Source organism: Aspergillus novofumigatus, assembly GCF_002847465.1.
Source record: "Aspergillus novofumigatus IBT 16806 chromosome Unknown P174scaffold_5, whole genome shotgun sequence".
Classification (NCBI taxonomy): Eukaryota; Fungi; Ascomycota; class Eurotiomycetes; order Eurotiales; family Aspergillaceae; genus Aspergillus; species Aspergillus novofumigatus.
In genome coordinates, this window is record NW_020194278.1 from 1,012,985 (window position 1) to 1,039,299 (window position 26,315).

Below are 26,315 nucleotides of genomic sequence, written 5' to 3' on the forward strand. Positions count from 1 at the left end.
GCCTTCAAGAAGTGGCCCTGAATGTACGATGCTTTGCGTGGAGAAGAGCACAAGCATATGAAGTAGATCTATCTATTTCTATTGCGGATAACTTTGCCGTTGCCGTTGATGATGAACGGAATAGGCCGGCCAAGACCTCGGACGTTGGACGTTTGAACCACAGTTTACACGTGGGCCAGGAATGTTTGGTAGAATACCCTAGATATAGATACATGCTCCGTACAACATTGCACTTTGACCCACCATTTTGGCGGACTGGATGATCTGGCCTTCTCATTATTATTATCAGCATTAATTATTCATCTACATTCCTATTGTCCTTTCTTGTCAGCTCACAGCCGTCGATCAGCTATCTGTCTGCTCATTTGCTTGGCGATTTTGCCTCCTACGACATCAATCACCGCCCGCTTGCGTCCAATTTTAGTACCTTCGATTCCGCGTTGGCAGGAAAATAGTGTAGCCTGATGGACACAGCCCTACGAGTTAAGACCTTCTTCCTGTCATATCATACTTAGTCGGTGGAGTTTCCGTGTGAGAGACCAGCGTCAAAACTCCAGTTCTCTTGGTGTCGAGAAATTTGGGACAGTTCCAACCTCCTGACGACGCTCTCCGACATCCGTCCGCTCGTTCGACAAGAGAAAGATTCCGCCAGCGTCACCAGTGCTCTGAAGCCACAGGCCATCATTCCTTTTAGATCCTTCGACCAGAATCATTAATTACACGATTCACCATGGCTACGTCAATGCACCTATCGAAGCTCCGGAATTGGTTCCTCGCGTCTCCTCCGGCCGAGTTCATCATAGCCAGACTGCGCGAGCTATTGATCGGAGCGCTCAAGCAGGGGCCGGTCCCACAGCACATTGCATTTGTTATGGATGGGAATCGGAGGTTTGCAAGATCGCATGGCATTGAGACTGTTGAGGGGCATAATCTGGGATTTGAAGCTCTGGCAAGGGTAAGCCGCCCCTTTTCGAAGATTTGCCTGTTACTACAAAAGCGACCACCCGGTTCTTGGGTTATTCGTCTGATGCTGACTGTTCGCGATGGTCTCTAGATCCTTGAAGTCTGCTACAAATGTGGTGTGAAAGTTGTGACGATATACGCATTTAGTATCGAAAATTTCAAACGCTCAAAGTTCGAAGTGGATGCATTGATGGATATGGCCAAAGTGAAATTGCAACAAATGGCACAACACGGGGATCTTTTGGATCGCTACGGAGCAAAGGTTCGAGTGCTGGGTCGGTTGGACTTGTTGAAGCCCGACGTCCTTGAAGCGGTGAACCGAGCTGTGGAAATGACCAGCCGCAATGGTGAACGTGTCCTTAACATCTGTTTCCCGTATACGTCACGAGATGAAATCACCGGTGCTATTCGCGATACTGTGGCCGATTACAGCAAGCCCCTGAAATCCATCCGCTCGAACTCTTCCGCACGAAGACCCTTTTCCGAGGCTCAAATTGCGCTCAAAATCCGTGCTCAAGCACAGAGTGCGAAGGTGGAACAAGATACAATTAGCGATAACGAATCCACCTCCGTATCGTCAACACCAGAAGAAGATCCAAGTGACGGAAGTGAAGGTCCAGAGAAGGTCTATGAAGCGGGTTCCGGGTTCTCCTCCTCTACAACCCTACATCTCGGTGGGCATCAGGACGCAGCAACTGGGAAGGCTCCAGAGCTAGGGAACTCAACGGAATCGGGAAAGATTGTTTTTCCATCACCGGACACCATCACTCGCCAGACACTAACGGATCATATGTTGACCAAGGGCAACCCCCCACTTGATCTACTGGTCCGAACATCAGGAGTGGAACGTCTTAGTGACTTCATGCTCTGGCAGTGCGATGAGGACACGGAGATTGTCTTCCTGGATGTCCTGTGGCCCGAATTTGACCTGTGGCACTTCCTGCCTGTCCTTCTCGGCTGGCAAAGGAGGATCTCTAAGTCGAAAAAGAACCCCGACGCTGAAGGAAACTTTGACGGTGACATCACTGAAGCTTCTGATGCCGAACTCAATTCCAGTGGAAAGGTCAAGGGCTTGTAAATGATGTGGCCATTGCATGGGGCAGCTGGGAGTTTGGAGTTTTTCCTACGGAGTAAACATTATACCACAAGTATCGATTTGTATATATTGACGAAGACACCTAACCTGATACTAAAATAATAACCACTATAAATACATCTCCCTCTGGAAAGTGAGCTTCATCACAAGAGGACGTAAACAATTCTGGGGAGATGAAGTCTCCGATACCGCAGCTCTTATCACCAAAAACGGGTCACACGTGACTTCACATGACTCACTCCACAGGGCGACAGCGGGGAAGTGGTGGGAGAGGAACGGTCGAAGCACAAGTGATTTTCCCTGTCTTGGACTCAATTCACCTATCTGGCATTCAATTGTTATCAATCACCAAAATGGTCAAGCAAATTGCTGGTTCCAAGGTCCTTCTTCTGGGCTCAGGCTTCGGTACGACTCTTTTACCCCTGATCATCTCTGGAGACATGGAACCCCGCATTCACTTGGACTTTTTTGGCTGATAGACTGGTAGTCACCAAGCCCACCGTTGAGGTTCTCACCAAGGCTGATGTGCATGTCACTGTTGGTACGTATACACTATACTCATATAACTCCTTTCTTACTTGGAGGTTGCATATGTCTTTCATGATCCCACTGCACCAGTGGCAGCGGGCTTGAACAGATCAAGCCGGATGGATGTATCTTGGATGTCTCATTTGCATCACAGAATTGGATCCGCATAGACTGACAAATTGTTGCTATGATTTGCAGCCTGCCGAACCCTTGAGAGCGCCCAGAAGCTCTGCGAAGGCTTCCCCAACACCAAGGCTATTGCCCTCGATGTTAACGATGCCGCTGCTCTGGACAAGGCTCTCGAGCAGGTTGACCTCGCTATTTCCCTGATTCCTTACACCTTCCACGCCCTTGTTATCAAGTCCGCCATCCGCACGAAGAAGCATGTCGTCACCACCTCATACGTCTCCCCTGCCATGATGGAGTTGGATGAGGAATGCAAGAAGGCCGGTATCACAGTTATGAACGAGATTGGTCTGGACCCGGTACGTTCAGCACCTACATTGCGTTCTTATGTTGGGATCTGAGTTGTTCTTCTGACTCGGCTTCTAGGGTATCGACCACTTGTACGCTGTCAAGACCATCTCCGAGGTACACGCCGAGGGTGGTAAGATCACTTCTTTCCTCTCCTACTGTGGTGGTCTCCCTGCCCCTGAGTGCTCCGACAACCCGTTGGGTTACAAGTTCTCGTGGTCCAGCCGCGGTGTTCTTCTCGCTCTAAGAAACGCTGCCAAGTTTTACAAGGATGGCAAGGAGTTCAGCGTTGCTGGCCCGGACCTCATGGCTACCGCCAAGCCCTACTACATCTACCCCGGCTACGCCTTCGTCGCCTACCCCAACCGTGACTCCTGCCCCTACCGCGAGCGTTACCAGATCCCCGAGGCCCAGACCGTCGTCCGCGGCACCCTGCGCTACCAGGGCTTCCCGAGATGATCAAGGTGCTGGTGGACATTGGTTTCCTCAGCGACGAGGCGCAGGACTTCCTCAACTCCCCCATCGCCTGGAAGGAGGCCACGCAGAAGATCCTGGGCGCCACCTCCTCGGAGGAGAAGGACCTGGAGTGGGCCATCGCCTCCAAGACCACCTTCACCGACAACGATTCGCGCAACCGCCTCATCTCCGGCCTTCGCTGGATCGGCCTCTTCTCCGACGAGCAGATCACCCCCGCGGTAACCCCCTCGACACTCTCTGCGCCACTCTCGAGCGCAAGATGCAGTACGGCCCCGGCGAGCGGGACATGGTCATGCTGCAGCACAAGTTCGGTATCGAGCACAAGGACGGCTCCAAGGAGACCAGAACCAGCACCCTTGTCGAGTACGGTGATCCCAAGGGTTACTCCGCCATGGCCAAGACCGTCGGTGTCCCCTGCGGTGTTGCGGTCAAGCTGGTCCTCGATGGTACCATCAGCCAGAAGGTGAGTCTTCTACATTATTTTCCCGTTCTAGAGTTACTAAGCAGAGACTAACTGACTGTGCGCTTCATTTCAGGGTGTCCTTGCCCCCATGACCTGGGATATCTGCGAGCCTCTCCTCAAGACTCTCAAGGAGGAATACGGCATTGAGATGATCGAGAAGACCATCTAAGCTTCCTCTTTGTATGAAATCATTAGACTTCTACGGCTATGAAGACAATGTTCACGATCAAAAAGTTTTGACAATTGGTCAACCAGTTTGGAAGTCATTTGAACATTGGAGAGAAATTGGGAAGAAAATAGAACTATATCATTAAAATTATAATTGGCATTACATAGACCGAGAATTGGCATTCTAGTTCGTCTGTACATTGGTGTGATCATCTCACTTTCTATCGTAACTTCATCGAGCTATACCCTCAAGGGTGTGAATGAGTGAGGGTCAAAATTACAAAGGGGCAGCAATCAAAAGGCTCCAGATGCCTCGTTTGAGATACCAAAGGCCATGCCAGCCCAGAACGAGCCACGCCCTGGCGTGCTGCTGAAGGCACGGTTTTCAAACGCCTTCAACCTCCGATCGGCAAGTACTATTTAATATGTGGTTTCCAGGAGTCGGCGGATGCGATCAGAGAATAGTGCCAAACCTATACCGACGAAAAGAACAAGCAAAGCAATCAGCAACTGTCTCCAAGATGTAGGATGAGATCTGAGAGGACAATGGTAAGGAAGCAATTGGATGTTGGAACAGGGAAGAATGACATACCCGAAAGTCTGCTTGATGCTGCGGACGTAGTAGACGTCCCAGTTCTGTTTGGTCACATCTTCCTGGCCGACAGGAACACCGGTCCAGGTGACACGCATCTGGGTGACGGCATCAACGTCGTTTTGATCGAAGTTGATCTCGAGAGTGCTGAAGTGACCTTCAGGCCATTGCGCCAGGCGCCATTTCTGGACAATCTGCTTAGGCTTGTCGAGCTTGACAAATTCTCCATTGACATTGCCATCGAAGATAGAGAACTTTCCACCAACTTGCGCGCCGTCAAATTGACGAGGTGCTCCACGGGTGAAAGCGGCGATACGTTGAGGGTCAGTGAAGGTGGTATACATCTCCTCAGCGGTGGTGCGGAACTCATCCGAGGCCGTGACTGTGGTGGTGTTGACAGCGACCTTGTTGGTGGTGGTTGTTGTCGTCTGAGGAGCAGGGCTAGCACTCTTGGAAGTCTGGGGATAGGAGGGTGGTGTAGCGAAACCGCTGGAAGGGTTAACGCCAGGAGCATGTTGGATGTCCTTTCCGTGCTCGGCGATCAAAGCGGGCGCAAGCTTGCCAAGCTCTTGTCTGATTTGGGGAACAAGCTTCGAACGAACGAAGTCCTTCACCGGTTGCTTGGAGGCGGAATCAGAGTAGTTCTCGATCTCAAACTACAGCAAGAACATTTTGTTAACTCCTCGAACTACGAAACCGGTGGTACTGAGGTATGGCGGGCGGGACGGGACACATACAACGTACTCATCCTCCTCCGTGTCGTGGGCAACCTCAGGAATAGTAATGGTGCCACTAACTGACTCCTCGTCCTTCGTCTTACCTATGGGGGGAGCTATTAGTGATACTCTCGGGATAGCTAAACCGCAAGAGTCTTACGAACCTTCGTACTCTAGCTGTAACTTGACATCGAACAAAGTGATGACCTTGCCCTTTCTCTGGCTGACGTCTACGTCGCCGTCCATAGTCAGTAGGTCCGAAATCTTCACCGAGACGCCATCTTCCTCAGCGGACAGCGTGCGGAGCTTCTCTTTCAAATAATTTTTGGCCCAAGCCGAGGCATCCTTATTCACCCAGTGCCAGTTGTTGGGGTTGTGGAGGACCATGATGATCTTTTGTAGCTGGAGGTTCTTGATATGGGAACGATTTGCTCGCGGCGGAGAAACCGAGTTACTAGGTTCTGCAAAGCAATGGCATTAGCAACCAATGTCAAGCAATTGATGTGAGTGGAGCGAAGATTCCAATGCAAATTGAGTGCTTCCTTGTCAGGGATCTCGGGTAGCGTTCCCGGACCAGAGCTAATCAGCAGTGGAAATGGTTGATAACCACCCCGTCTGACTGGTGCCAGCTATGATATCTCATCATATGAAGCGAGTCTCAGATAGTTGCCAAGGTCCAATGGCCTTGCAAACAATAGGGAAACGGTGAAGGGACGGGTGGAAGAATTACTCACAGTGACACGCAGACTAGGTCCAAAATTAAGGACGCTGCAGAAGACGTAGATCAATTAATCTTTCTTACTGCGGGAGATGTGCTGGTCTAGAGAGGCAGAGAGGGGAATACTGTTATGGGGGAGGGGTGGTTATTAATACAGCAGTTTGCCCTCGGGAGTGCAGCAGATGTGGGAAAAACTTCGAAGCTGAGCAGATTCAAAAGGAAAGCTCTAGAAGCCAAGCGATCACGTGATATGGACCCAGGAGAAGTGGGCACCACAATATCAATGGGTCGGATACATCTTCTCTCTATGAGGTCAGACTGATAATATAGCTCCTGAACATGAGTATCTCATAACGAACGTATATGGGTATCTTCGTAAACACAAAACAAGTAGATAAAGCATCGAGGGAGCGAGCAGATGTCCTGTCTCATGCCTCTTCCAACTGCTCCAATTCCTCCCAGCCATTTTCATTCATAAGATACGTCTTCACTCGCTCTCGGAGGTCCTGTATCTGACTCCCCAGAGCTTCAGTCCATTGACCCTCCACTGTAGCGACTTTATCTTTCAGATCGTTGGTCAACGCGAGCTCTTCATCTGCGCGGGATTCGTGCATTTCACGCCGCACAGCATCCTCTGCTTCGCCCTGGCGGATACGCTGGGCCTCCATAAGCTTACAGTTGGCTCCCATCACAGCAGACTTCACTTCGTGCAACAGGCAGAACAGATTAATTTGGGACTCGATGAACTGATAGCTGGATTTCTCCGCGTGCGACAGGAGCGTGTAGAGGTACTGTAGCGGGTGCTCGTGGTAACTCGGGTTCTCTTCAAACTCTTTGGCAGGGATCTGTATCTGAAAGCCACGAAGGTCGTTCGGGATTTGTTGGATCAGAGCCAGCAGAGAGGGTGCAATGTCCCAGAACGCTGACAGCTGCACCTCGACCCCCGAACCACATTCTCCTCGATTACACTTAGGAAGGATTCGAGACGGGACAGTGCTTTCGCTTCGTACGCCGCCCGCCGGTCAAGAGCATCTTGGGCAAAGAAGGCGGTGGTCTCGCGGACCTTCTCCTCGTTTCCCTTTTGTCTATAGGGTAGCAGGACAACGGCTTTATACTTCTCATCGCGATCTGCAACAAGCTCGTACGCTTCTCGATGCAACCCTTCCCGGCCTTCGAACAGCCATTTCAGCTGTTTAAGCTTCTCCAACAATTCCGGCTTCTCGTCGCCCTCTTCTTGAGTCTGGTCCGGAGTTTCGTGCTGTGCATCATCAAACAACTTTCCGATTAATTCGTCTATGCAAGTGGTAGCTCGGTTGATTCGGTCCGTTAGAATAGCATGTATCGGGTTCATGACCGACTCTTGGTACGTATCCAGCTCTTTCTTAACCAGTTCCCTCTCAAGTCGATTTTCTTCTTCGATTAGAGCGGCTTCAGCCTCGGCGGCCTCCGCGAAGGTTATACTACCTTGCTGGATCTGGCTTTGAATGTTGGCTTTGAACTGCCGACGACCTTCCTCAACTGTCTCCCGATGGCTCTTTAATAAGCGTTCCACTTCGGATTGATGCCGTTGTCTTGTTGCTTTGAGTTCAGAGAGGTCGCTGATTGATCGCACCAGCGTTCGGTATGCAACGAGATCCGGGTGGCTGTTGTTGACAGCAGGATGATGCCGTGGATACGGTGGTGGCAGAGTAATCAACCTCGAGACATCGAGTTTCTGGACTTCCCTTGTCCGTCCAATTCCATGACGTGGCGCAGAACTGGGGAAGTCCGAGGGAGTAGGCTCTTGATCCTCATGCCATCCGACCTTTTCAGGCGGATATTCGTCTGGTCCATAAGCGGCGTATTGACTCGTTGCATTTGATCCGTAGCTCTGTTGACTCGCGCCGAGAGACTCCTGCCCTTCCGCCCATTGCATAGCCTCCCGAGGCACTCCCATGTACTTTGACTCTCGCTTTGATCGCTGAACCTTTCGTTCGCCGCCCTCACTCTCTGAGCCAGTTTTCGACTCCCACCAGCGACTGGGTGCCCGGCCCCTGGAGCTCATCTCGTCGTTACTCATACTCATGCTCGCGATGGGTGACAAGCAAGGCTTGTAATTGCTCCACCAGGCAGATTCGGGGCGGCTTGTAGGTATGTCTAATGCCGGTACTGCTCGTGGCCCGCGTGAAGGCTGCCGAGAAAGGGATACAGTGGCTGCAATGTTGTTCTGCGGTTCGACAATTGGCTTTGGCGGTAATTCAAACAGCTTGCGGCGCGCTGCCTCAACATCGAAAGTGCCCGAGTCCCAGACTTTGCCGTATCTCTCGCGCCTGATCTGAGACTCGCCAATGATGAAATCCGCGAAGATTCTCAAGGCCTCCGTCTCGTTGACAGCGCTTGCCTCCTTCTCGATGAATTCTTTGTGTCTTTGCATGGCATCACGAATAAACCCCAAATCCTGACTGAGAACAGAGTCCAGGGACGATCCTTGCTGTGCTGCCAGGCGTCGGGGAGACAACGGAGCCACAGCTGGCAAAGCATCGTTAGGAAGGTGTAATATGTGGGAAACTGGACGTTCCTCACTGGGGGTCAACCGAGCCGATGATCTCACGTCTTGGCCCGTTTGTAACGGGGGCGTTGGGAGAGCTTTTGGCGGCAAAGCCTGCGAGGCTGCGGCCTTAGCGAATGTTGGGGATACATTCTCGTTGTCGGGTGAGAATGGCGGAGTCTGCGCAAAGGTGCGAGGTTGCCCTGCCGGACTGGGTTCCGCTCTGGGAGTGGAAAAGGAGGAACGGCCTGAGAACAGGCCTGTAGAGGATGCCCTCGACCGTGTGCCAAGTTGCTGCCCGTCAGAGCCGGCGCTAGCGGTGCTTCGAGGCGTAAACTTTGTTGAGTTGGGGTGCCGCCCGTTTCCATGACTAGGGTTTGAGTTGTCAAGGACGAGATCGGAAGGCTTCACTTGATCTAGAGCATCGGCCCAAGGATTGCTACTGCTTGAGACGGCGCTGAAGTCTTCGAAAACTTGACTCTGTCTATTTCGGCGTTCGATACGCCTCTCGCGAATACCTTTGGCGCTTGCGTCTCGAATAGCTGGACTACGAAAGAGACCACTGTTGGCTGAATTTTGAGAGCTGAGAGTGGGATCCCTGGATTCTGACCCAGTAATCCCGCGGTTAGCTAGGGCCGCGCTGGATGTATCAATGTTCGGGAGTTCCCTATCCCGCCTGTGTCTGCCCTCGCCCGATCCCTCATCAACCCAGCCGGCGGGAGTTGGTGGGATGCTATCCAAACCAGTTCCCATCACCGGGGGCGGCCGTCTTCGCGTCGAGATCTGCGAGTTCCGCATCCCCGATGTCTCTGAGAGGCCACTCACACTTTGCGACCTGGCGGTAGGAGGAGGCCCCGGAGGAGGTGGCGGGAGCGGCATACCTGGCTCCCAGCCATGTGTCGACGGCGAATGACTGCGAGATTGACTCGTGGCCCTAGAAGAGCTCGCACTGCCGACCATAGGACCTGCGGAAACAGCTCTTTTGGAGCCTGGTGCACGAGTGAAATTATCAAATTGAGGAGTAGGAGTCATATGGTACTGTTCACTGGCCGAGGATGAAGACTGCAGACTCTCCTGAGCCTGAGAGACGGCGGTAGACGGTCTCTGCCCCGTACCAAAGGAAGCCCGATCGCCATACGTATCAACGCGGCTCTGCGATGATGACCTCGATCCTGTAGCACCTTGCGGTAGTGGAGGAGGCGGGGGAAGTGACATGTGCCTTCCGTGCCCTGCATCGCCTGTACCGACCATTGATAGGGGCGAGTTCGGGGAATGGCTCGTTGCCTATATTCAACATGTGGTTCAACGTGGTATGATGGCACGGCGGATGGGGATACGGAGCCTCTATTCGAGTTGTCATGATTTACATGCTCTCTTGACTGTCGATGCTGCAGTTGTTGGCTCGGAGGAGAGTAAGGCGGGGGCGGCGGTGATAAAGATTCTTCTATTAGACGTACAGATCAGACATTGGTTCGCCTTGGGCTGACTGCGGAAAGAAACCACAACTGGCGTACGAAGTGAAGAATAAGGTGGTACGGACCTGAATGACCTGCGGTCTGTCGCGGATGTGACACGACACGAAGCATACTATTCGTCTGTTGATATGCAGGATGTCCGGAATTCAAAGTAGCACCGCTCACCGGCCCCCAATCCTGAGGATTATAAGGGACATTGTACTGTCTGGACGTCATGGGAGATGATCCTAACATAGCGCCACCAGGGGAAGCAACCGCAGGCGAGTAGGCTTGAGTAAATGGACTAGATAGTGATGTCGTTGAGAGGGGCGTGGATGCGTAACCAGGACCCGGTGCTACTCCCAGCCCTTGAACCTGATGAGTACCTAGCGAGGTCGTTATAGGTGGCGGCTGCACAGCATGTTCTCGACGATTTGGAGACAGCTGAGTGCTGGTACTGGCATGAGTTGACGGCCAGCCGGAGTGAGGATATGAATTCAGCGGCGGTCCGTTACCAGCATTACTTGGAGACAACCAGCTATAGACAGCCGGTAATCAGTACAATTATCCTTTTTTTTTTTGTTTTGTTTTTGAGATCGAGACGAGAAAACCCAGAGAAGAGTAGTATGCAAAAGGGGCCTGCGCACCTATTCATACTGGCAGGAAGATCAAAAGGGAGCGAAACAAGAGGCCATGGCTGTGATCCGCGCACAGGAATAGGATCAGAATCTGGAGCGATAACACAGACCCTGGAACCTACCAAATGCGACAGGTCAATGGAAGGATACGAGAAGGAGATGCAGATTTCTATTATTTGCAACACTTAGTGCCACCAGCCGCGGAGGAGGCTTGCACGGGGGAGACGAATCGGCCGTTCAACGGGCATAACTCGTCGGATCCGCTGTTGGAGAAAGAGATAAAAATAACATCAAAGACCTGGGCCTATGGAACCGTCGGCCAGGATAAGCAAGACTATCAAGAGTCTGCAGAATCGGGCATAGCTATTCTGCCCTGATACTTTCATGAGATGCAGCCTAGGGACGCCCGTCACACGCGGCGTGGTGTTGGCGCTTAGCCCAACGAAACCGCGCGCTTTTACAGGTCGACATCCCCGTCACTCCACGCCCAGCATTGACATCAATGGGCAAATGAGGTTCCTTATCACACCTAGGGTTGTCCAGAATCTAATAAGATTGTCTGTCGACAAACTAAAGTTGCGGTAGCGCAGACCAGGTGAGATGGTCCTCGGGACGTCAAAAAATTGGCAGTCCCATTCACTAGTTACTGCGGACGATGAAAAGGGCATGGTGTCCAGTATCGTCCTACGAAGAAGGGATGAAAAGCAGCTGAAGCGGAGAGGTATGAAAGCAAGATTTTATTTCATTGAAGTATATCACTAAGGCTAACCTGCTGCAAATTAAAGATGTTTGTATTGCGAAGATCTCCTAACAGGCTAGACAACAGCTTCAAAGGAAGCAGGATGGATCTGTGAGAGCTTAAGGCAGTGAGCAAGCTTTACGACATCTGTTATATGTTAGCATCCAGTCATGACGATGTAACATTTTTAGATTGATATGAAAAGGAAGGTGTCAGATACATGCCCTGTCACAGGCGGTGGTCATCAATGAATGATTATGTTGACCGTCGTGATTAAATAGAAGTAAATCATCATTTGAAGATGGGATCAGAAAGGAAAGAAAAGGGAGGTACGTACTGTCAGACAGGATTGCAAGTGGTGCTGGAAAGGTAGAAACTCCATCTCCCAGAAGGGTGACACATAGGGACAACTAATCGAACATGTCAGCATCCAACGCTAGTTATCAGCAACAGACATGAGCAAAGTATTGCGACTGATCAGTCATGACAATTATCGTCTTGGTCAGCGAAGCCGACTTGGACATATGCTTGTCTTTTATATATGTCGATTCATCATTGTGAGGGTGGTGGTGGAGATTGGGTGCCTACATACACCTCTTTCCATTCTTTCGCATACGTCGTCAAGTTAGTGAAGCTTCAAGGCTGCTAAATGTATAGGCCTATCAAGGAATTAGCTGCGTACGAGGAGCAAAGACCAAGAAGATTCGAGGAAGACATGTTGTCAGAAATGCATGAATGGTAAAAAAGAATGTTGTCTGCATCGATAACTCGAATAAGACTCGTCATCTAGGGAATCATCACAGTGTAGGAGGACATTGGAGAAAAAGACTAAGTATTTACCTGTTTGGTGAGTGCAAGCAGACAACTGTGCACCATAGTAACTACATGCTAACCATGACGATCAGTATAATTCTGAGAATCAGGTCCAAGTAAACGATATCATAATGAGAAGATATCAGTGGGCGAGGTTTTCTAGGCCTGCCACAAAGAGGCATATCCATCACAAACGGACATCTGTTCGACGCCGTCGGAGCCCAGTGCCGCTTCATCATCGAATGTTGGGGTCTGCAAAAGAGCCGGAAAGCCTTACCACCGTACCCAGTACTACTCAAGCCATCCTGTTTATCAAAAACTAGTTGCTGTCAGCGTACAGCCAACTAACAGGCAGATATAATCAAAAAACGTGAATGGGAATATCATCAGAAATAGCCATTTGTTATCGTCGACGACCCGGAAGGTCTCGGTCGGTAATTTCCAGCGTATATAAATACGAAAGCATCATGTGATAGGAATCGAGGGGGGTTTTCCAGGAAAATATCATTACATACCATTGTCTAAAGGTGAGCCAACACTCCTTGTGGAGCTAATCTGAGATTGTTAATCCTAAATCGAAACATTAGCGCACTGCAAAGACCAATTGGGTAATGAACCAATGAAGTTATTGCAAGCAGCATCAGACTGACGTGCAAAACCGAGTTTTCATTCCCTGAAGGGGTCAAAGACTCTAGTTTGAAAAATGGTTGTATGTTTCATCATGCTAGGGAGGAGCGCGAGGAGATGATCAGAACTTACCAGGCCACATGATATCTGAGAACCAGTCAAGTCAGCACACAAAGAGGTGAGATGAGCAAATTCAGAGAAGCAATGTAGAACATCGCTGAGAAGCAATTCCTCATTCATCAAGAAGAAAAGCCATCATGCATCGGTGATGCCAGAATCCTTTTGGTGTCGTTGTGAGTGTGTAAAAAGTCTCGGAGGAAAATCTGTTTCGAACTTTTTCAAGCTCTCTCGACCAAGCTAATTTTACCGAGTGCACTAGTCTGAAGTGGGTTAGAGCAAGGCAGGGAAAGAACATATTGATTATATAATCCGCCAGTCAGCTGATCTCGAGAATCGCCGCTTATCAATGGAGGACTTTCTTTATTCCGGTCGCATGACCTTCCTCGATTTGGCGCGCTAGAAATAGCTGACAGGAACTGGAAGGGTCGAGACTCGAATAGTTTCAAACTCAGAGGGTATTACTGTCAAATTTGCGAATCTGCTGACCCTCTGAATCCACTTATTATTGAGAGGCATTTTCGGGGGGGACGAGGCGCATTAAACGGACTAACGAATATTAACATGGTACACAGTAACTGTCATATAATCAGTGCGTAAACATATGTTTCCGCAGCACGCATATCATCGGCTCATCGAAGTAGTACAGTGTCGGCTCATATCAATAGACCGAATGTACAAATACTTATCATCTACCACTGCTAGATATCTAATAATAACACCTGCTTTATAGTACGCAGTATCAACTCAACTCCTATCAAGAGCGCGGGGAATATCGGGGCGACGGGGCGACTCGGACAGAGGAAAGAAGAAAAGCCGGCAAGTTTCCCGAAGAGGAATAGAGCGGGGAGAAGGGAACACTGCGGGGGGTCTTCTTACGGGTAATGACGAAAACAATGATGATGATCAGGTCAATCTTGCTGAACCGCCACTGAATAATGATATCGATCTATGGACCTCTTATGGATACCTTACGTACGGATGAACCATCTGGTACAGTTCTTCTGACTAAGGGAAGAGAAGAAAGAAATACAGAGAGGAGGATTGCGTCAAATCATATGCGACCGGTTCTGCCCTGTTATCCGCGGGGGCTCTGACGTTCCTTGTGATCCACCGGCAAAGAGTTATTGCTTCCTGCCCTGGAGTACCCTCTGCTCTGGATCTAGGTATAACTATAAGAAGGGACAATCCGGGTCCTCTGCTGTCGAGCTGGCAGATTTTATTATTTCCCATTGCTACTATTCTTCACCTATCTCTCTCATCTCAATCCAGTTCCATTGCCGCCAATCGTCCCTTGTCGCGATTTGCCTCCAGTCTTGTAGACGTCTATTCCCCCGTCTTTCTGCTGTAGCTCTCTGCTCGAACTCTCCTTGTTTCTCCGTCGAACCGAGGTTATACGTTGAATTATACTGGTTATACTCCCCTTCAGAACTATTATAGCAACATCGTCTCAATTCTATCCTCTCTACCCTAGACACCACCACGTCCTTCCATATTCAAAATGTCTTCGAGCGGTCACAACGGCGCTGTGGGCCAGGAGAACATCAACCCAGATATCATCACCCTCACTCGATTCCTCACTGAAGAGCAGGTCAAGGTACCGGAAGCCACTGGTGACTTCACGTGAGTTTGTTCCCTGACAAATTGAATCACTCTGCGCCGAAACTAACCACACTGCCATGGCTGCGAAAAGATTGCTTTGCCACGCTCTGCAGTTCGCATTCAAGTCCATTGCCTACTACATCCGACGTGCATCGTTGATCAACCTGACCGGTCTGGCGGGCTCGTCAAACACAACCGGCGATGACCAGAAGAAGCTGGATGTGATCGGAAATGACATCTTTGTTTCCGCCATGAGAGGCTCTGGCAAGTGCCGTATACTCGTCTCAGAGGAGGAGGAGGAGGCGATCGTATTTGATGAGCACCCCAACGCCCGTTACGGTGTTGTCTGTGATCCCATCGACGGCTCGTCCAATCTTGACGCTGGCGTCTCGGTTGGCACCATCTTTGGCATCTTCAAGCTTCCCGACGAGTTGGTCGGCCCCAACAAGAAGGTCACGGCCAATGACATCCTGCGCGCCGGTACCGAGATGGTCGCCTCCGGTTTCACCATGTACGGCGCCTCCGCGCAGCTCGTCATCACCATGCGCGACGGCGGAGTCAACGGCTTCACCTTGGAAAACTCCCTGGGCGAGTTCATCCTGACCCACCCCAACATGAAGCTCCCCGCCAAACGCGCCATCTACTCCGTCAACGAGGGTAACAGCATGTACTGGGACGACTGGGTCAACGAGTACTTCCACTCGCTCAAGTACCCGGGCGAGGGCCAGAAGCCCTACAGCGCCCGGTACATCGGCAGCATGGTCGCTGACGCCTACCGCACCCTGCTGTATGGCGGTGTCTTTGCCTACCCCGCCGACAAGAAGAGCGTCAAGGGCAAGCTGCGTATCCTGTACGAGTGCGCGCCTATGGCCATGCTGTTCGAGAATGCCGGCGGTCTCGCCATCAACTCCCGCGCCGAGCGTCTTCTCGAGGTCGTTCCCGAGCACATCCACGACCGTAGCGGCGTCTTCCTTGGCTCGAAGGATGAAGTGCAAAAGATCATCGACACCTACAACAAGCACAAGAAATAAGTGCAATATATCCTCGCTGAAATGAACGATGTCGGGAAGGAGTTTCGGGTTTCTGCAATAGCCTGACTACTGGCGTTGGACTAAATGATCTGCATGTATGGAGTATTGTATTTAAGGCCTCAATCAAAAGAATATAATCCAAATGCACGACATGACATGTTGGCGGTAACAGCAACAACGATGTACGCCGGGCCATTCTGTCCGGAGACGGATGGTCATTTCGAAGTCAAAGCCCCACACTACGTGGGCAATGTATGACCCAATCGCTCGCTGTTCATTTGACTTGGGACGGTCGACTATATGTGCACCCAACAGGTGTAAATGTGTCTACAGTACCTCGTATAGCCGGGAAACTATATATAAGGTCCGAGCAACAGAAAGCCAATGTATCAATGACATCTAGATTCAATTCGATTGTCCAGAAAGATACAGCTATGGATCTATAAAGAAAGACACAAAAAAAGAATGTACAGCCCAGTTTAGTCAACTGGATCTTCTTCAAGAAGAGTCTTGAAGCTGAAAGGAGCGAAGGGTATACCATCACCCATGAAATGCTTGCTCATTGCCTCGACCCAGTGTAGACGAAGCGAGTGAAGCATGGCACTTGTACCCTCCATGACACACAGGATGGCAATTGTCAGAGTGAACCACATGTAGAAGGTGACGACGATCATGATAACGCGAATGGTAGGCGACTCCTGCTCAAAGGCACCGCCGATGGTCATGTCCCACAAGACAATCGAAAGCTGCTGGTGAGCGAGAGAGAGAGCCCACAGACGGAGGTATGAAGCGGTGTGGGAGATACAGTTGAGGCAGAACTCGATGGTGTGGATGACCTGGTGGATCATGATTTCGGAAAAGTCAAATTCCTCATGCTCTTCGTCGCCGAGGTCTTGCGCAATCATTGCCACGCCTTCACCGTCGCTGGCCATGCTGTCACGGGCCCCTGAGATTCCACCGTTCATATCAGTGTCATCCTCAAGCGCACTCACACGGGCCTGCTCTCCAAGGCCTCGGTATCCCAGAGCGCGAGCACGGTTGTGTTCCCAGCGAAGGTAGAATGGCTTGAAGAAGAGCATGACGGGGACTTGAACAACAGCGAGCAACAGCAGCACAACCTGGACACCGGCTTGGCCCTTGTACAGCGGCTCTTCCACAGTTCCAGGAGAGAGGAACATGAAAATGAGCATGTTCAGAAGACCTGGAGGGGACTGGCCCTGGGCTTCCCAGTTGACACACCATTTGTAGACAATGGTGAGAACCAGGTAACCAAAGATTGACTGGAAGAAGATCATGCCGGGAATGAAATTTCCAATAATGTCGACCTTTGACTTGAAATGCCGCGCGTTGACATACTGCAAGCAGAGCGCATATGTCATCTACAGAGAGTTATTGTCAACCAGGCGTTCTTGACAAGCAGCAGAATATCACTCACATGTGCCCAACCCAGAATAATACTCATCTTCATCTTCATACTGTTGGTAAAAAGAAGAGAGTTCTCAGCCTCGTGCCAATTCCAGTCCAGACCGAACGGGTAACGGTAGCTATCCGTCAACGAAGCCTCAACTGTCTGTCCCTTCTTGATGTTATCAGGCCATTTCCACTGACTAGGGAAGACAGTGAAAGACTTGGAAAAGACATCGTTGTAGATCAAGCCGGTGTACATAGAGAAAAGACCCATCATCAACATAATGTAACGACCATAGAATGCCATGTAGGTCAACTCGTCGAGCTTCGTCTTCTGCAACTTCCGTTCCCAGAAGATCATCGCAGAAGCGGCCATTGCCATCAAAGCACCGTGACCGAAATCACCGAACATAACAGCGAACAAGAAAGGGAATGTGACGACCGTGTACAAACCGGGGTTTGCTTCCGAGTACTTAGGGATACCGTAAGCATTGACGATGGTCTGGAAGGCCTCGGTAAACTTGTTCGTCTTGACATAGGTAGGCGGGGTCTTGTTCGTCCGAATCTGATTGACAATGGTAGGCACGCTCAGTCCAGCGCGGTCATTGACGTCTTGCAGAGTCGACTTGATCAACGCCAGGGAGTTGGTCGGGCACCATGCCTCGGCAATCAGTGTCTTTCTCGCTTGGTCATAGGAGAACTTGTTGAGCGTATCGTACACGGCCTTCTCTTTCTTGACAATGATCATCCAAGCCGCAAGGGAGCGGGCAATCTGGGTAAGTTCGGCATCCAGGGTGTTCTTGGTGTTGCGCAAAACGTTGCCCACATCACTCAGCCGGGTGTTCACTTCATGAATCTGGTCCCTTCTCAACTCGCTGTTCTCATCGACACCATACAACGAGGCACCAAGAGATTCGGAAATCTTCCTGATCTTCGAAATGATGTGCTTTCCATGAGCGAAGATCACAAAGACATTCTTGTGTGATTCCTCATTGGTAGTCGGGTCAATGATCGGCTCGGGAATCTCCGACTGGTTCATGTACAGGTTACCACGCAGAGTTCGCCAAAGGATCCGCTCAAAGGCACCAATACGATCCCGGGGAATAACACCCGCAACGAACCCAATGTTCATCTCAAGGAACGACTGCTGAGCCTGGGCATCACCATTCGGTCCACGGCTAGGTTGGTGTTCAACATCCCGCAGCAGCGGGGCCTCATCGTTATCGAACGACTGTCGGATCTCGTCCGTATGGGTATGAGCGCGATCAAAGAAGCCGCCAGCCTCTCTGAGAACCCACCGCCACTCCGTAAGCTCAACCTCGCGCTTCTTCAGTGTCTCATAGCTATCGTTCAGGGAGGCGATTCGCTGCTCAAGGCTCTCACTCCGCTCGGCGAGTTCATCAATTTCCGAAGCCAGGGGAGCCGCCAGCGTATCGGAGAATTCGGTGGAAGATCTCATGGGGATCCCCGCCTTGTCCATCTGCGCATGGAAATAGCCTGCCAAGAAATCATGGATGTCAGCCAGATGCCACCACCACCGCCGTCAGGGTCTTCGCAATGCATTGATCCTCCAACCACAGGACGTTATACATACGCAGTTGTCTCTCCACATTATCCAACCGACGAATCTCCTTGGTGAAAGTCCGCTGGAAAGCATTGGTGTCGGGGTTGAGCTATTGTAGATATCCGAATTAGCCCCTGTATCTCATCTAAAAACCTCAGGTAGTCCAGGTACGGCACAACTTACATCCCGAAATTGAACCTGACCAAGTTCCCCTAAAGCACTAACAACCTCTCGTCCGATTTCATTGGCGATATAGAGCTGCGTCAAGCTCATATCAGACGAGCGGAAGAAGGTGTCCCTCGGAGCCATGGTGAAAGCGTCGCTGCCCCCAGCAGGTTCCTTCCACCACAGGGACGGGTATTGGGCGAGGGCTTCGTATGTAAATATATATTTCTGACAAACCGTCTCTTAATGATAGAAACGACAATAAATGACGGGAAGAACAGCGCCGCTGGCAAGGAGGCAGCTATGGATTGCTCCACATGGTGATTGCACTCGGCACTCTTGGACAGCCGCGTGGCCGCCTCTCAGTCACGTGAAGATTATGTCATCAGTTTATTCTCTCCAACCAGCTGCTTATGGGGAGAACAACTGCCATTAGGATGGCATTTCATACCATGAATAATGGCAAAACGGACTAATACGATGAAAAGAGATCATGCTCCAGTCTCCATTTGGTCATTGAGCGATGCGGAGTTTGGATACTTTGGAAAAAGCTCATTTGTGCTCAAACGGATGAGCTGGTCGGAATACAAAGACATATGTAGTTTTGTAATGTTCTAGGCACGGAAGGACGACAGGATAATGTAGGAAAGGTACCCAATTCCTCAAATAAAAGGCAATACATTTGAAGACGTACTCAGAGTTGCTTTTATTGCTATGTACAGACCATGTCCAAGGCAAAAATGAAGCTGCTGCAGACAAGAATCAAATACAAGGCTCGAACCCGGATTTTTAGAAGAGTAACTTGACTACCTATCATACAGACAGACCATGACCGGCCAACGTTCTGCTCTACAGTCTTCCGACCGCTGCCCTACGCGAAATAACTCTTCCACAGTACCCCTGATAGGTCTTCTAGCTGATCTGACGTAAAAGCCTATTCGATAAATTAGCTTCTGTGTCCCTTGAAAACATGTTAGTACGTTCGTCACTAACCTTTGCGTCTATATGCCAGGTATCTTGTCTCGTCTTCTTGAATTCACTGATAATTGACTTGACGCTTGACCCAACAATGCCAGGGTCGCTCGCGGCGCGGTTACTCAGCGTGGTTAAAGCCTCAGGCATCCACCTTGGGGGTGGACTATCATAAGGGAACGCTTGTATCAAAGCCCCAAGACCCAGAACTGCGCCGTGTCTGACAATGATGAGTCTAGTATGTTCGGGAGTCGGTGTGCCGGATCGAGAGGAGACTGGAGAAGCTAATGCAGAACGAGGGTGGTTCTTTGGTTTCTTGGGTAATGGGTTCTCAACCAATGTCCTCGTGAAGCGCTCTTGTAGCTTGCTGACCATGTGCTGCCGGAGAGACACAGGCGAGCACCGAATCATGCCTGAAAGGGTAGCTGATGCACCAGCCCTCACCTCATGCTGTGTATCCTCAAGCATATTCGCGATACAATCAAATAACTTATCCCGATCGATGGGAGAAAGTAGGAACAGACGGCGAAAGTAGATGATCTGAATGTTGATCATCACTCGCAAGCGCTGGTGCCACGAGGGTGACGTCTGCCCAATGTGTATCAAGGACTTGATGAAGCCGGAGTCCTGCTCGGCAGGGTACGGAATATTCGGCAAATGACGGAATACATGGTAGGCCAATGACTGAAGTTCTGGGTCTTCTTTGACATCCATCATATGCAAAAGCTGCCCTGTGAACACATCAGGGAAGAATGGCACAAGCTGAGTACATTCGTGAGATGAAAGAGTGGAGTCGAGCCATAGGAGAACAGTCTTGCTGCCAGAAGTGTAGGAAGATGGCGTCTGTTGACCCGGGGATCTCTCATGGCGCCACTTCTCGATCCGGGCAAAGACTTCGCGCACCATCTTAGAAAACTCCTCAGTAGGGAGATATGCATATGAGCCGACAGGTGAAGCGGACTCCTGTGCCTTGAGGAGACGCTGAAGGTCCGCGTATGACTCGTGATATCGTGTACGGTAAATCGTTGCAAGAGTCTGACCCATCGCCTCACGGACTCCCTTGTACGGGTGATCAAGGTGTGCGAGGAAATCTTGGACAATTGGTTTCTCCAACTGGAAGTGCCAGCCAGCGTCTATAATGCATTGATGCAGCAGGTTGATCTTGGAGCTCTCTTTGAAGGCTGCGTTGGTTGCCATATCCAGCCGGAAACTCGCAAGCCAGTCAACCAAGGGCCAAGCTCGTCGTGGATCCCGGCATTGGAGGATCATATGAAGGAAAGTGGTCCAGTAGCCTGAATTTTCTGGGGTCAATCCATCGGTGAAGATCCTTTGCACGATTGGGAAAGCATATTCCCAAACTAGTGTCCTCTTCTCCACGCTCGTATCCGCGACAGAGCTAATAAGTGCACCAAGAATTTCTGCTGTAGCTCTGTGTTGATGCTTGTCACTACCGTCTTCAAAGACTGCTTCAATCTCTTCTTGAATATCTTTAAAAGTGGCAGCGGTGAGCCCGTCGCGAAGCATCAATTCGAATGCGTAGAGGAGCATCATGGCACAGGGCATGCGGAATTTGTCGGCTGACGGGTCCCGCGGCTCCTGCTTCAGGTACATGAAGAACTTGGAGAACCACCCTCGATCAAATAGTTTACCCATCTGTTTGCGTACGTTCCATTCCACCTCGTCATACTCAATGTCGCGCTCCAGATTAGACTTATATGCAGGCATACTATCCGACCATACGAGCCATCCAGGAAAGTCGTGGTCAATATAGTATTCGGCCTCTGGCTTGGCGAAGCTTGCCAGATACTGCTCTGTCCAACCTTCTTCGTAGCGCTTGGTGGCGACCTTGATTTTGGATGGGAAGTGCTGGTTGCCCAAAATATAATTCTTATAGTCATGGCCGCAGATCGCTCGGACATCTATCATAGTAAACAGTGCAATGAGAGCCTGAGAGTACATGCCACGCAAGCCCGGATGGTCATCGATGGACCCTAGAGTGACGAGCTCTATGAGATTGCTGCTTGCGATGTAGTCAAATCTCAGACCCATTGTGATTACAATGGTGGCTGCCCGGCTAGCGACCTTCCAGTGGGAGACTCTTGCCAGGTTGACCAGTTCCTCAGCCATATCAGCCTTCTTTTTCTCAATGATAGCACGCTTGTGGTTGATACTCTTGCGTTTTTGCGTAATTTGGTCTTGGACATCCTCTTTCGGAGCGATTGCTTCCACAATATCTCTGTCAAGCACAGCCATTCTTTCCATTGCACGGCCGTAGTCCATGATTTGAAAAACTGCACTAGAACAGATCTTCTGCACAGATGGTTTATCAACCGCGCTTGCGTCAATGAAAGTTCTGATCAGAGTTGGGGCATATTTCCAGTGGCGCCCCACAGTCTTCGCGACGCTACTCAGCAGCAGAGAGAACAATGCACCTTTGATTCGCGCATGATCATTCTGCTTGATGCCTTTCTGTAGGGCCGTGAGCAGAGGAGGAATGACAAGAAGTCGCGACCCCCAGATAGCCTTGAGAGCAGATTCGCCAGCGCTCTGAGCGTTGCGCCGAGTCTCCGTGTAAAGCGAAACGCACGACTCAGCGAGATCCAGGAGCAGGATTTCGTCGAGACGAGACCGTGGTCTTGGGGCGGCATTGTGCCTCAGGCGCTGCAAGTGGTATACATTGGCTCTCCGCACCAGTAGGGGACGCGGGTAGTCTTTCCGGATACCGCTCATCTTGTAAGGATGAATATCTGCCGCAAGAAGGCGCGTGACTCTGTCCAGAACATGCGCAGACCGTTCCATGCCAACGTCAATGAACCAAGACCGGAAAGCCGAGTATAGAGCTGCGAAGCAAGGTACGTCGTCCTCTTGCTTATCCGATAAAAATCTGTGGACATCGTGTAGGACCCAGCCAGCTCTCTCCCGAAGATCGTGAATGCAACTGTAGAGCGGGTCATTCTCCTCCAGAGGATAGCCAGTAGGGTAGGAGAAGCTTTGCCTGACAGTTGCCTCGTCAGAAGTGTCGAGTGATGCGTCAGGGTCCTCGTCTCCAACACCATTGGCGACTGGAAAGTCTTTTGCATCGGACATCTCGACATCATTCGCTATCCCGTCTACTCCTTCATCTTTCGTTTTCGACGCTGCTTTGCTGTCGAAAAGAACAGAGATTCCCGAGAGAATAAGGCGTAGCAAGACAAGATTCCTGGAAACTTCATCTGACCAATCTTTTCCGCTACCATCCCTTTTCACACTTGCTGTTCCATCGGTGAGTGCAGACAACGATTTCAGAGCAGTTTCTGCTTGGTTTTGGAAGAGTTCGACAGCAAATTCAAGCTCCTCACGTTTCGGAACATGCCATTTCACAGTCAGATTATCTGGGTCTGGTTGATAACTCCAGAGCTTAGGGGTTATTCCCTCAGCGAGGACCTCAGGTTCGTACAGCGAGTAGTCGATTGTATATGTTCCCGTAAGGTTGAGAAGGAGGTGGTGAATAAAGTTCGATATGTGAACAGTGGGTATGCCCCTGCATTTTTGCTGCATATAAACAGCAATATCAAACAGCTCTTTCCTGTGAGCGAGGACTGCGTCTCCGACGTGCACAACGCACATGCTCAGCATGCTGATGTTCCAGACCAGGGCACGATCCCGCGGGAGAACATCAGTTCCGGTCGTCCGAGTTGAGCCTGCGCCATTGTCGTCTATTTCAGTCCGGATGGCTTGCGTCAGCACCGGAATGAAACGCTTCAGAGCCTGATCGGGATTCACTTTGCAAATGGAATTACAAATAAAAGCCATCGCATCTCGCGCCTGGTGAATGACATGATTCGACACGAAATCGACAACCTTGGACAAAGCGATATCGAAGTACTCAGGCGAAAGGGACGAGAGTAGAGGCATGAATGTTGCAGGAAGGGTGTTCACAATGTTCTCCTCTGGCGACCCATTCCGCACTCTGCTCGCGTCTGGAAGGTTCTCAAGAAGAGTGAAGACACGCCCCAAGAACGAAACGATGAAATCTCCAAAGCCGCATGTCGATGAGCGCAAGATCATTTCTTCGTTCTCATCGCTTAAGTCAGTGTCGTAGTTCAGCTGTACCTCTACACCTTCTGCCTCCATTCGTCCCATTTCGCCATTAATCCACTGCATAGCCAGCATGTCACAATTAATGTCTTCTCTCCCTTTTGTTAGGTCAAATAAGGGGATGTTGTAGCACGCTGATTGAATGAAAGACAGAGCATGAAGAGACTTCTCCAAATCGTTGGCATCGATACCTGGTAGAGCGAGTCCAAGCAAGGTTGTCATATGGCAGCGGTAGCCTTTCGTCCGCGAAATGATTCGAGACAAGACTTGAAGGGCCCGAAGAGAAGATGCTGTGCGATGAACCTCCACAAGACCTTGTAAAGAAGGATATATTCTTTGCAAAGCTCCCGGAAGAATCAGGTGCGGTTCTAAAAACGCAAGATTCTGCAAAGTAGACAATGAGAAGCTGATGGCGGTGCCGCTCTTGGCATAAATGCCCATGAAGACTACATCACGCAAGCAGAGCACAAAACGGCGTTTCAGTGGCTCAGTCAATCTGCGGCCAACCGGTACTTCCATCTCACCAGTCTGCTCTCGGTTCCAGCGCATCAGGAAGAAGTCAGAGAGATAGTATACAAGCTGAGACAATGTCTTGGTCCAACCACCTGAATTGGAAGGATGGAAAAATGTTTCCACGGCCTGAATAAGGCCCTCGAGCTGGGTCAGAATTGATTCGTCTGCGTCGGCGCATTCCGGCGAGAGTGACATCACCACCCATCGAGCAATGTGATGCGCAACGGGATGCTTTCGAGCATCTCGATCGAGCATGATGCCCAATCCCGACGAGATATCTACGAGAGCACTGTAGGGAGAAGTCGATTGTCCCACAGGAATTTCCAGCAGTCTCAGGATGGCAGTGAAGATGAGTGCTGACTGCTCCTTGGTGAAGAGACCATGTTCGGAAAATGGTATATGCTCTGCAGGCAACGAATCTCGTGCCAACCGGGAAAGATAGTCCAGAAATGTCATATCAAAGGTCTTGGAACGATTGACGAGCGACCATAGGTGGAAATGTGTTGGCAGGTAATGCTGCGGTAGAAGATCTTCTCTGGACTGGGGAGGCGGGGAGGTTGGAAGAAGTAGATTGATTAACCCAACAACAACAAAGGCACCTTCTGAGAAAGACGTTGAAAAGTGGGGGAGGAATTCCTCCAGCATAGCCGGCAGCTCACATGGGTCAATGTAGAGCTGAACGAACGCACAAAGCTTCGTCAGCGTCTTGACATTACGCTTCAGGTTGGTCGAATGCACTAGACCCGACTCTGTCGGCAAAACAAACGCTTTCAATTCTTTATATAAGGGCCTCCAATCTAGGATGAGATCTTTCACCGGTCGTAAATAATGCTTCCGCCTGCATATTGTGTCAGCGCGCCGAACCCAGCTAAGCAACACCATGGGAGAATCTGCTCACTTTGTAAGTAGCATGAACATGCTAGCGAAGCGTTCCGCAACATTGGGATCAATCCCAGGGGCCAGCGAGAGCTCATAATATAGCTTGACCAGGTTGATTCGTTCTGTACGAGTGGGGTCGAACTTGAGGGACAGCCAACCCCTAAGCTCTCGAGTCCAGTGGACTGCGCCGGGACTAAAATCCCCAGCTTCAACGGCAATGTAGAGCTGATTCAATATCTCTCGTAGATTTCGTTCTCTGTCAGACTCATCTTCTGTCGGATATGGGAGGTATTTGAAGTAAGGATAGGTGCGAGGACGGACACGGGCTTTGGGCTCGCCCTCCCCGTTCATCCCCGCGGGCTCACCACCGGGCGAGGTGGCTCGGGAGATCTCATGCGCAGGATAGACATTCTGGGTCAGAATCGCCTTGGGTCCTGAGGTGTCCATAGTTGCGTAGGGTGTGCGGCAGTTACTGCGGCGTAGGGGTCAAATTCGTGGGAGGACCAGATGAGCTCTGGATACAAAAAGACGTCAGCTTCAGTCCCGTCGATCAATGAATGGAACAAACCAGCGAGCGAGAATGTAGGGCTTATTGTACACTAGTCATGAAGATTGTAACCGGATATCGAGCTGTAGATATCGATACCAGACAGTAGGCTGCTGCCAGTCCTGCTCGCATGGGGCAGCTCAGCGAATCTCGGTCTCAATCAGCGAGGCGGCCGGGGAACAACGATCAGAGCTTAGAATGATTCGAAATAAGCAGGAAAAACACAAAAACAGAGATATTCTCTTTTTTAATAAAAGAAATTCGTCAGCATGAGCTGCCTAATTTGATTAGCAGCGTGGTGGTCAATATAGTGTGAGCTCACGCGAAGCAATGAAGTTGAAGGTATCAGTTGAGAGTTCGGTTGACCAGAGCGACGACTGATGACATAATTCTACGTAAGAGCACCGCAGCCTAAAGCTACTTTCTTTTGTCAGCCACCAGGAGCGGA

The 26,315-nt window shown here is 50.5% G+C and overlaps 8 protein-coding genes across 8 annotated transcripts; 3 read left to right on the forward strand and 5 right to left on the reverse strand.

Annotated features, from left to right (window-relative positions):
- The first annotated feature begins 243 nt into the window (after nt 1-243).
- On the forward strand, nt 244-2,116 carry P174DRAFT_442506 (undecaprenyl diphosphate synthase family protein). The gene is made up of 2 exons (XM_024827589.1): nt 244-955; nt 1,055-2,116. Exons 1-2 carry the CDS (start codon nt 731-733, stop codon nt 2,039-2,041), a joined length of 1,212 nt encoding a protein of 403 aa, XP_024681237.1. The 5' UTR covers nt 244-730; the 3' UTR covers nt 2,042-2,116.
- A 296-nt stretch (nt 2,117-2,412) lies between these two features.
- lys9 (saccharopine dehydrogenase (NADP+, L-glutamate-forming)) lies at nt 2,413-4,170 on the forward strand (the record flags this gene model as incomplete). Its single annotated transcript, XM_024829973.1, has 7 exons — nt 2,413-2,464; nt 2,547-2,600; nt 2,786-3,072; nt 3,140-3,481; nt 3,517-3,756; nt 3,792-4,001; nt 4,075-4,170. The coding sequence occupies 7 exons, from the start codon at nt 2,413-2,415 to the stop codon at nt 4,168-4,170; spliced, it is 1,281 nt and encodes a 426-aa protein (XP_024681238.1).
- Nucleotides 4,171-4,623: 453 nt separating this feature from the next.
- On the reverse strand, nt 4,624-5,864 carry P174DRAFT_432033 (AHA1 family protein; the record flags this gene model as incomplete). The annotated part of the gene is made up of 4 exons (XM_024825728.1): nt 4,624-4,642; nt 4,762-5,417; nt 5,499-5,581; nt 5,642-5,864. 4 exons carry the CDS (start codon nt 5,862-5,864, stop codon nt 4,624-4,626), a joined length of 981 nt encoding a protein of 326 aa, XP_024681239.1.
- A 537-nt stretch (nt 5,865-6,401) lies between these two features.
- On the reverse strand, nt 6,402-10,757 carry P174DRAFT_442511 (uncharacterized protein). Its single transcript, XM_024827590.1, has 22 exons — nt 10,263-10,757; nt 9,971-10,166; nt 9,869-9,941; nt 9,822-9,826; nt 9,637-9,791; nt 9,286-9,603; nt 9,226-9,264; nt 9,166-9,195; nt 8,968-9,138; nt 8,873-8,943; nt 8,658-8,851; nt 8,625-8,636; nt 8,486-8,600; nt 8,202-8,455; nt 8,044-8,180; nt 7,942-8,019; nt 7,872-7,914; nt 7,715-7,838; nt 7,657-7,693; nt 7,311-7,623; nt 7,163-7,280; nt 6,402-7,130 (listed from the first exon to the last, which is right to left on the reverse strand). Exons 1-22 carry the CDS (start codon nt 10,411-10,413, stop codon nt 6,624-6,626), a joined length of 3,141 nt encoding a protein of 1,046 aa, XP_024681240.1. The 5' UTR covers nt 10,414-10,757; the 3' UTR covers nt 6,402-6,623.
- Nucleotides 10,758-12,398: 1,641 nt separating this feature from the next.
- Nucleotides 12,399-12,918, reverse strand: P174DRAFT_206029 (uncharacterized protein). The gene is made up of 2 exons (XM_024821333.1): nt 12,882-12,918; nt 12,399-12,685 (listed from the first exon to the last, which is right to left on the reverse strand). The coding sequence occupies exon 2, from the start codon at nt 12,603-12,605 to the stop codon at nt 12,435-12,437; it is 171 nt and encodes a 56-aa protein (XP_024681241.1). The 5' UTR covers nt 12,606-12,685; nt 12,882-12,918; the 3' UTR covers nt 12,399-12,434.
- Nucleotides 12,919-14,611: 1,693 nt separating this feature from the next.
- On the forward strand, nt 14,612-15,743 carry fbp1 (fructose 1,6-bisphosphate 1-phosphatase; the record flags this gene model as incomplete). Its single annotated transcript, XM_024822397.1, has 2 exons — nt 14,612-14,733; nt 14,804-15,743. 2 exons carry the CDS (start codon nt 14,612-14,614, stop codon nt 15,741-15,743), a joined length of 1,062 nt encoding a protein of 353 aa, XP_024681242.1.
- A 479-nt stretch (nt 15,744-16,222) lies between these two features.
- Nucleotides 16,223-19,023, reverse strand: P174DRAFT_373523 (H(+)-transporting V0 sector ATPase subunit a; the record flags this gene model as incomplete). Its single annotated transcript, XM_024822508.1, has 4 exons — nt 16,223-17,122; nt 17,179-18,647; nt 18,745-18,823; nt 18,898-19,023. 4 exons carry the CDS (start codon nt 19,021-19,023, stop codon nt 16,223-16,225), a joined length of 2,574 nt encoding a protein of 857 aa, XP_024681243.1.
- A 727-nt stretch (nt 19,024-19,750) lies between these two features.
- On the reverse strand, nt 19,751-25,767 carry P174DRAFT_373513 (proteasome activator BLM10; the record flags this gene model as incomplete). Its single annotated transcript, XM_024822507.1, has 3 exons — nt 19,751-19,813; nt 19,873-25,279; nt 25,340-25,767. 3 exons carry the CDS (start codon nt 25,765-25,767, stop codon nt 19,751-19,753), a joined length of 5,898 nt encoding a protein of 1,965 aa, XP_024681244.1.
- Nucleotides 25,768-26,315: the final 548 nt, after the last annotated feature.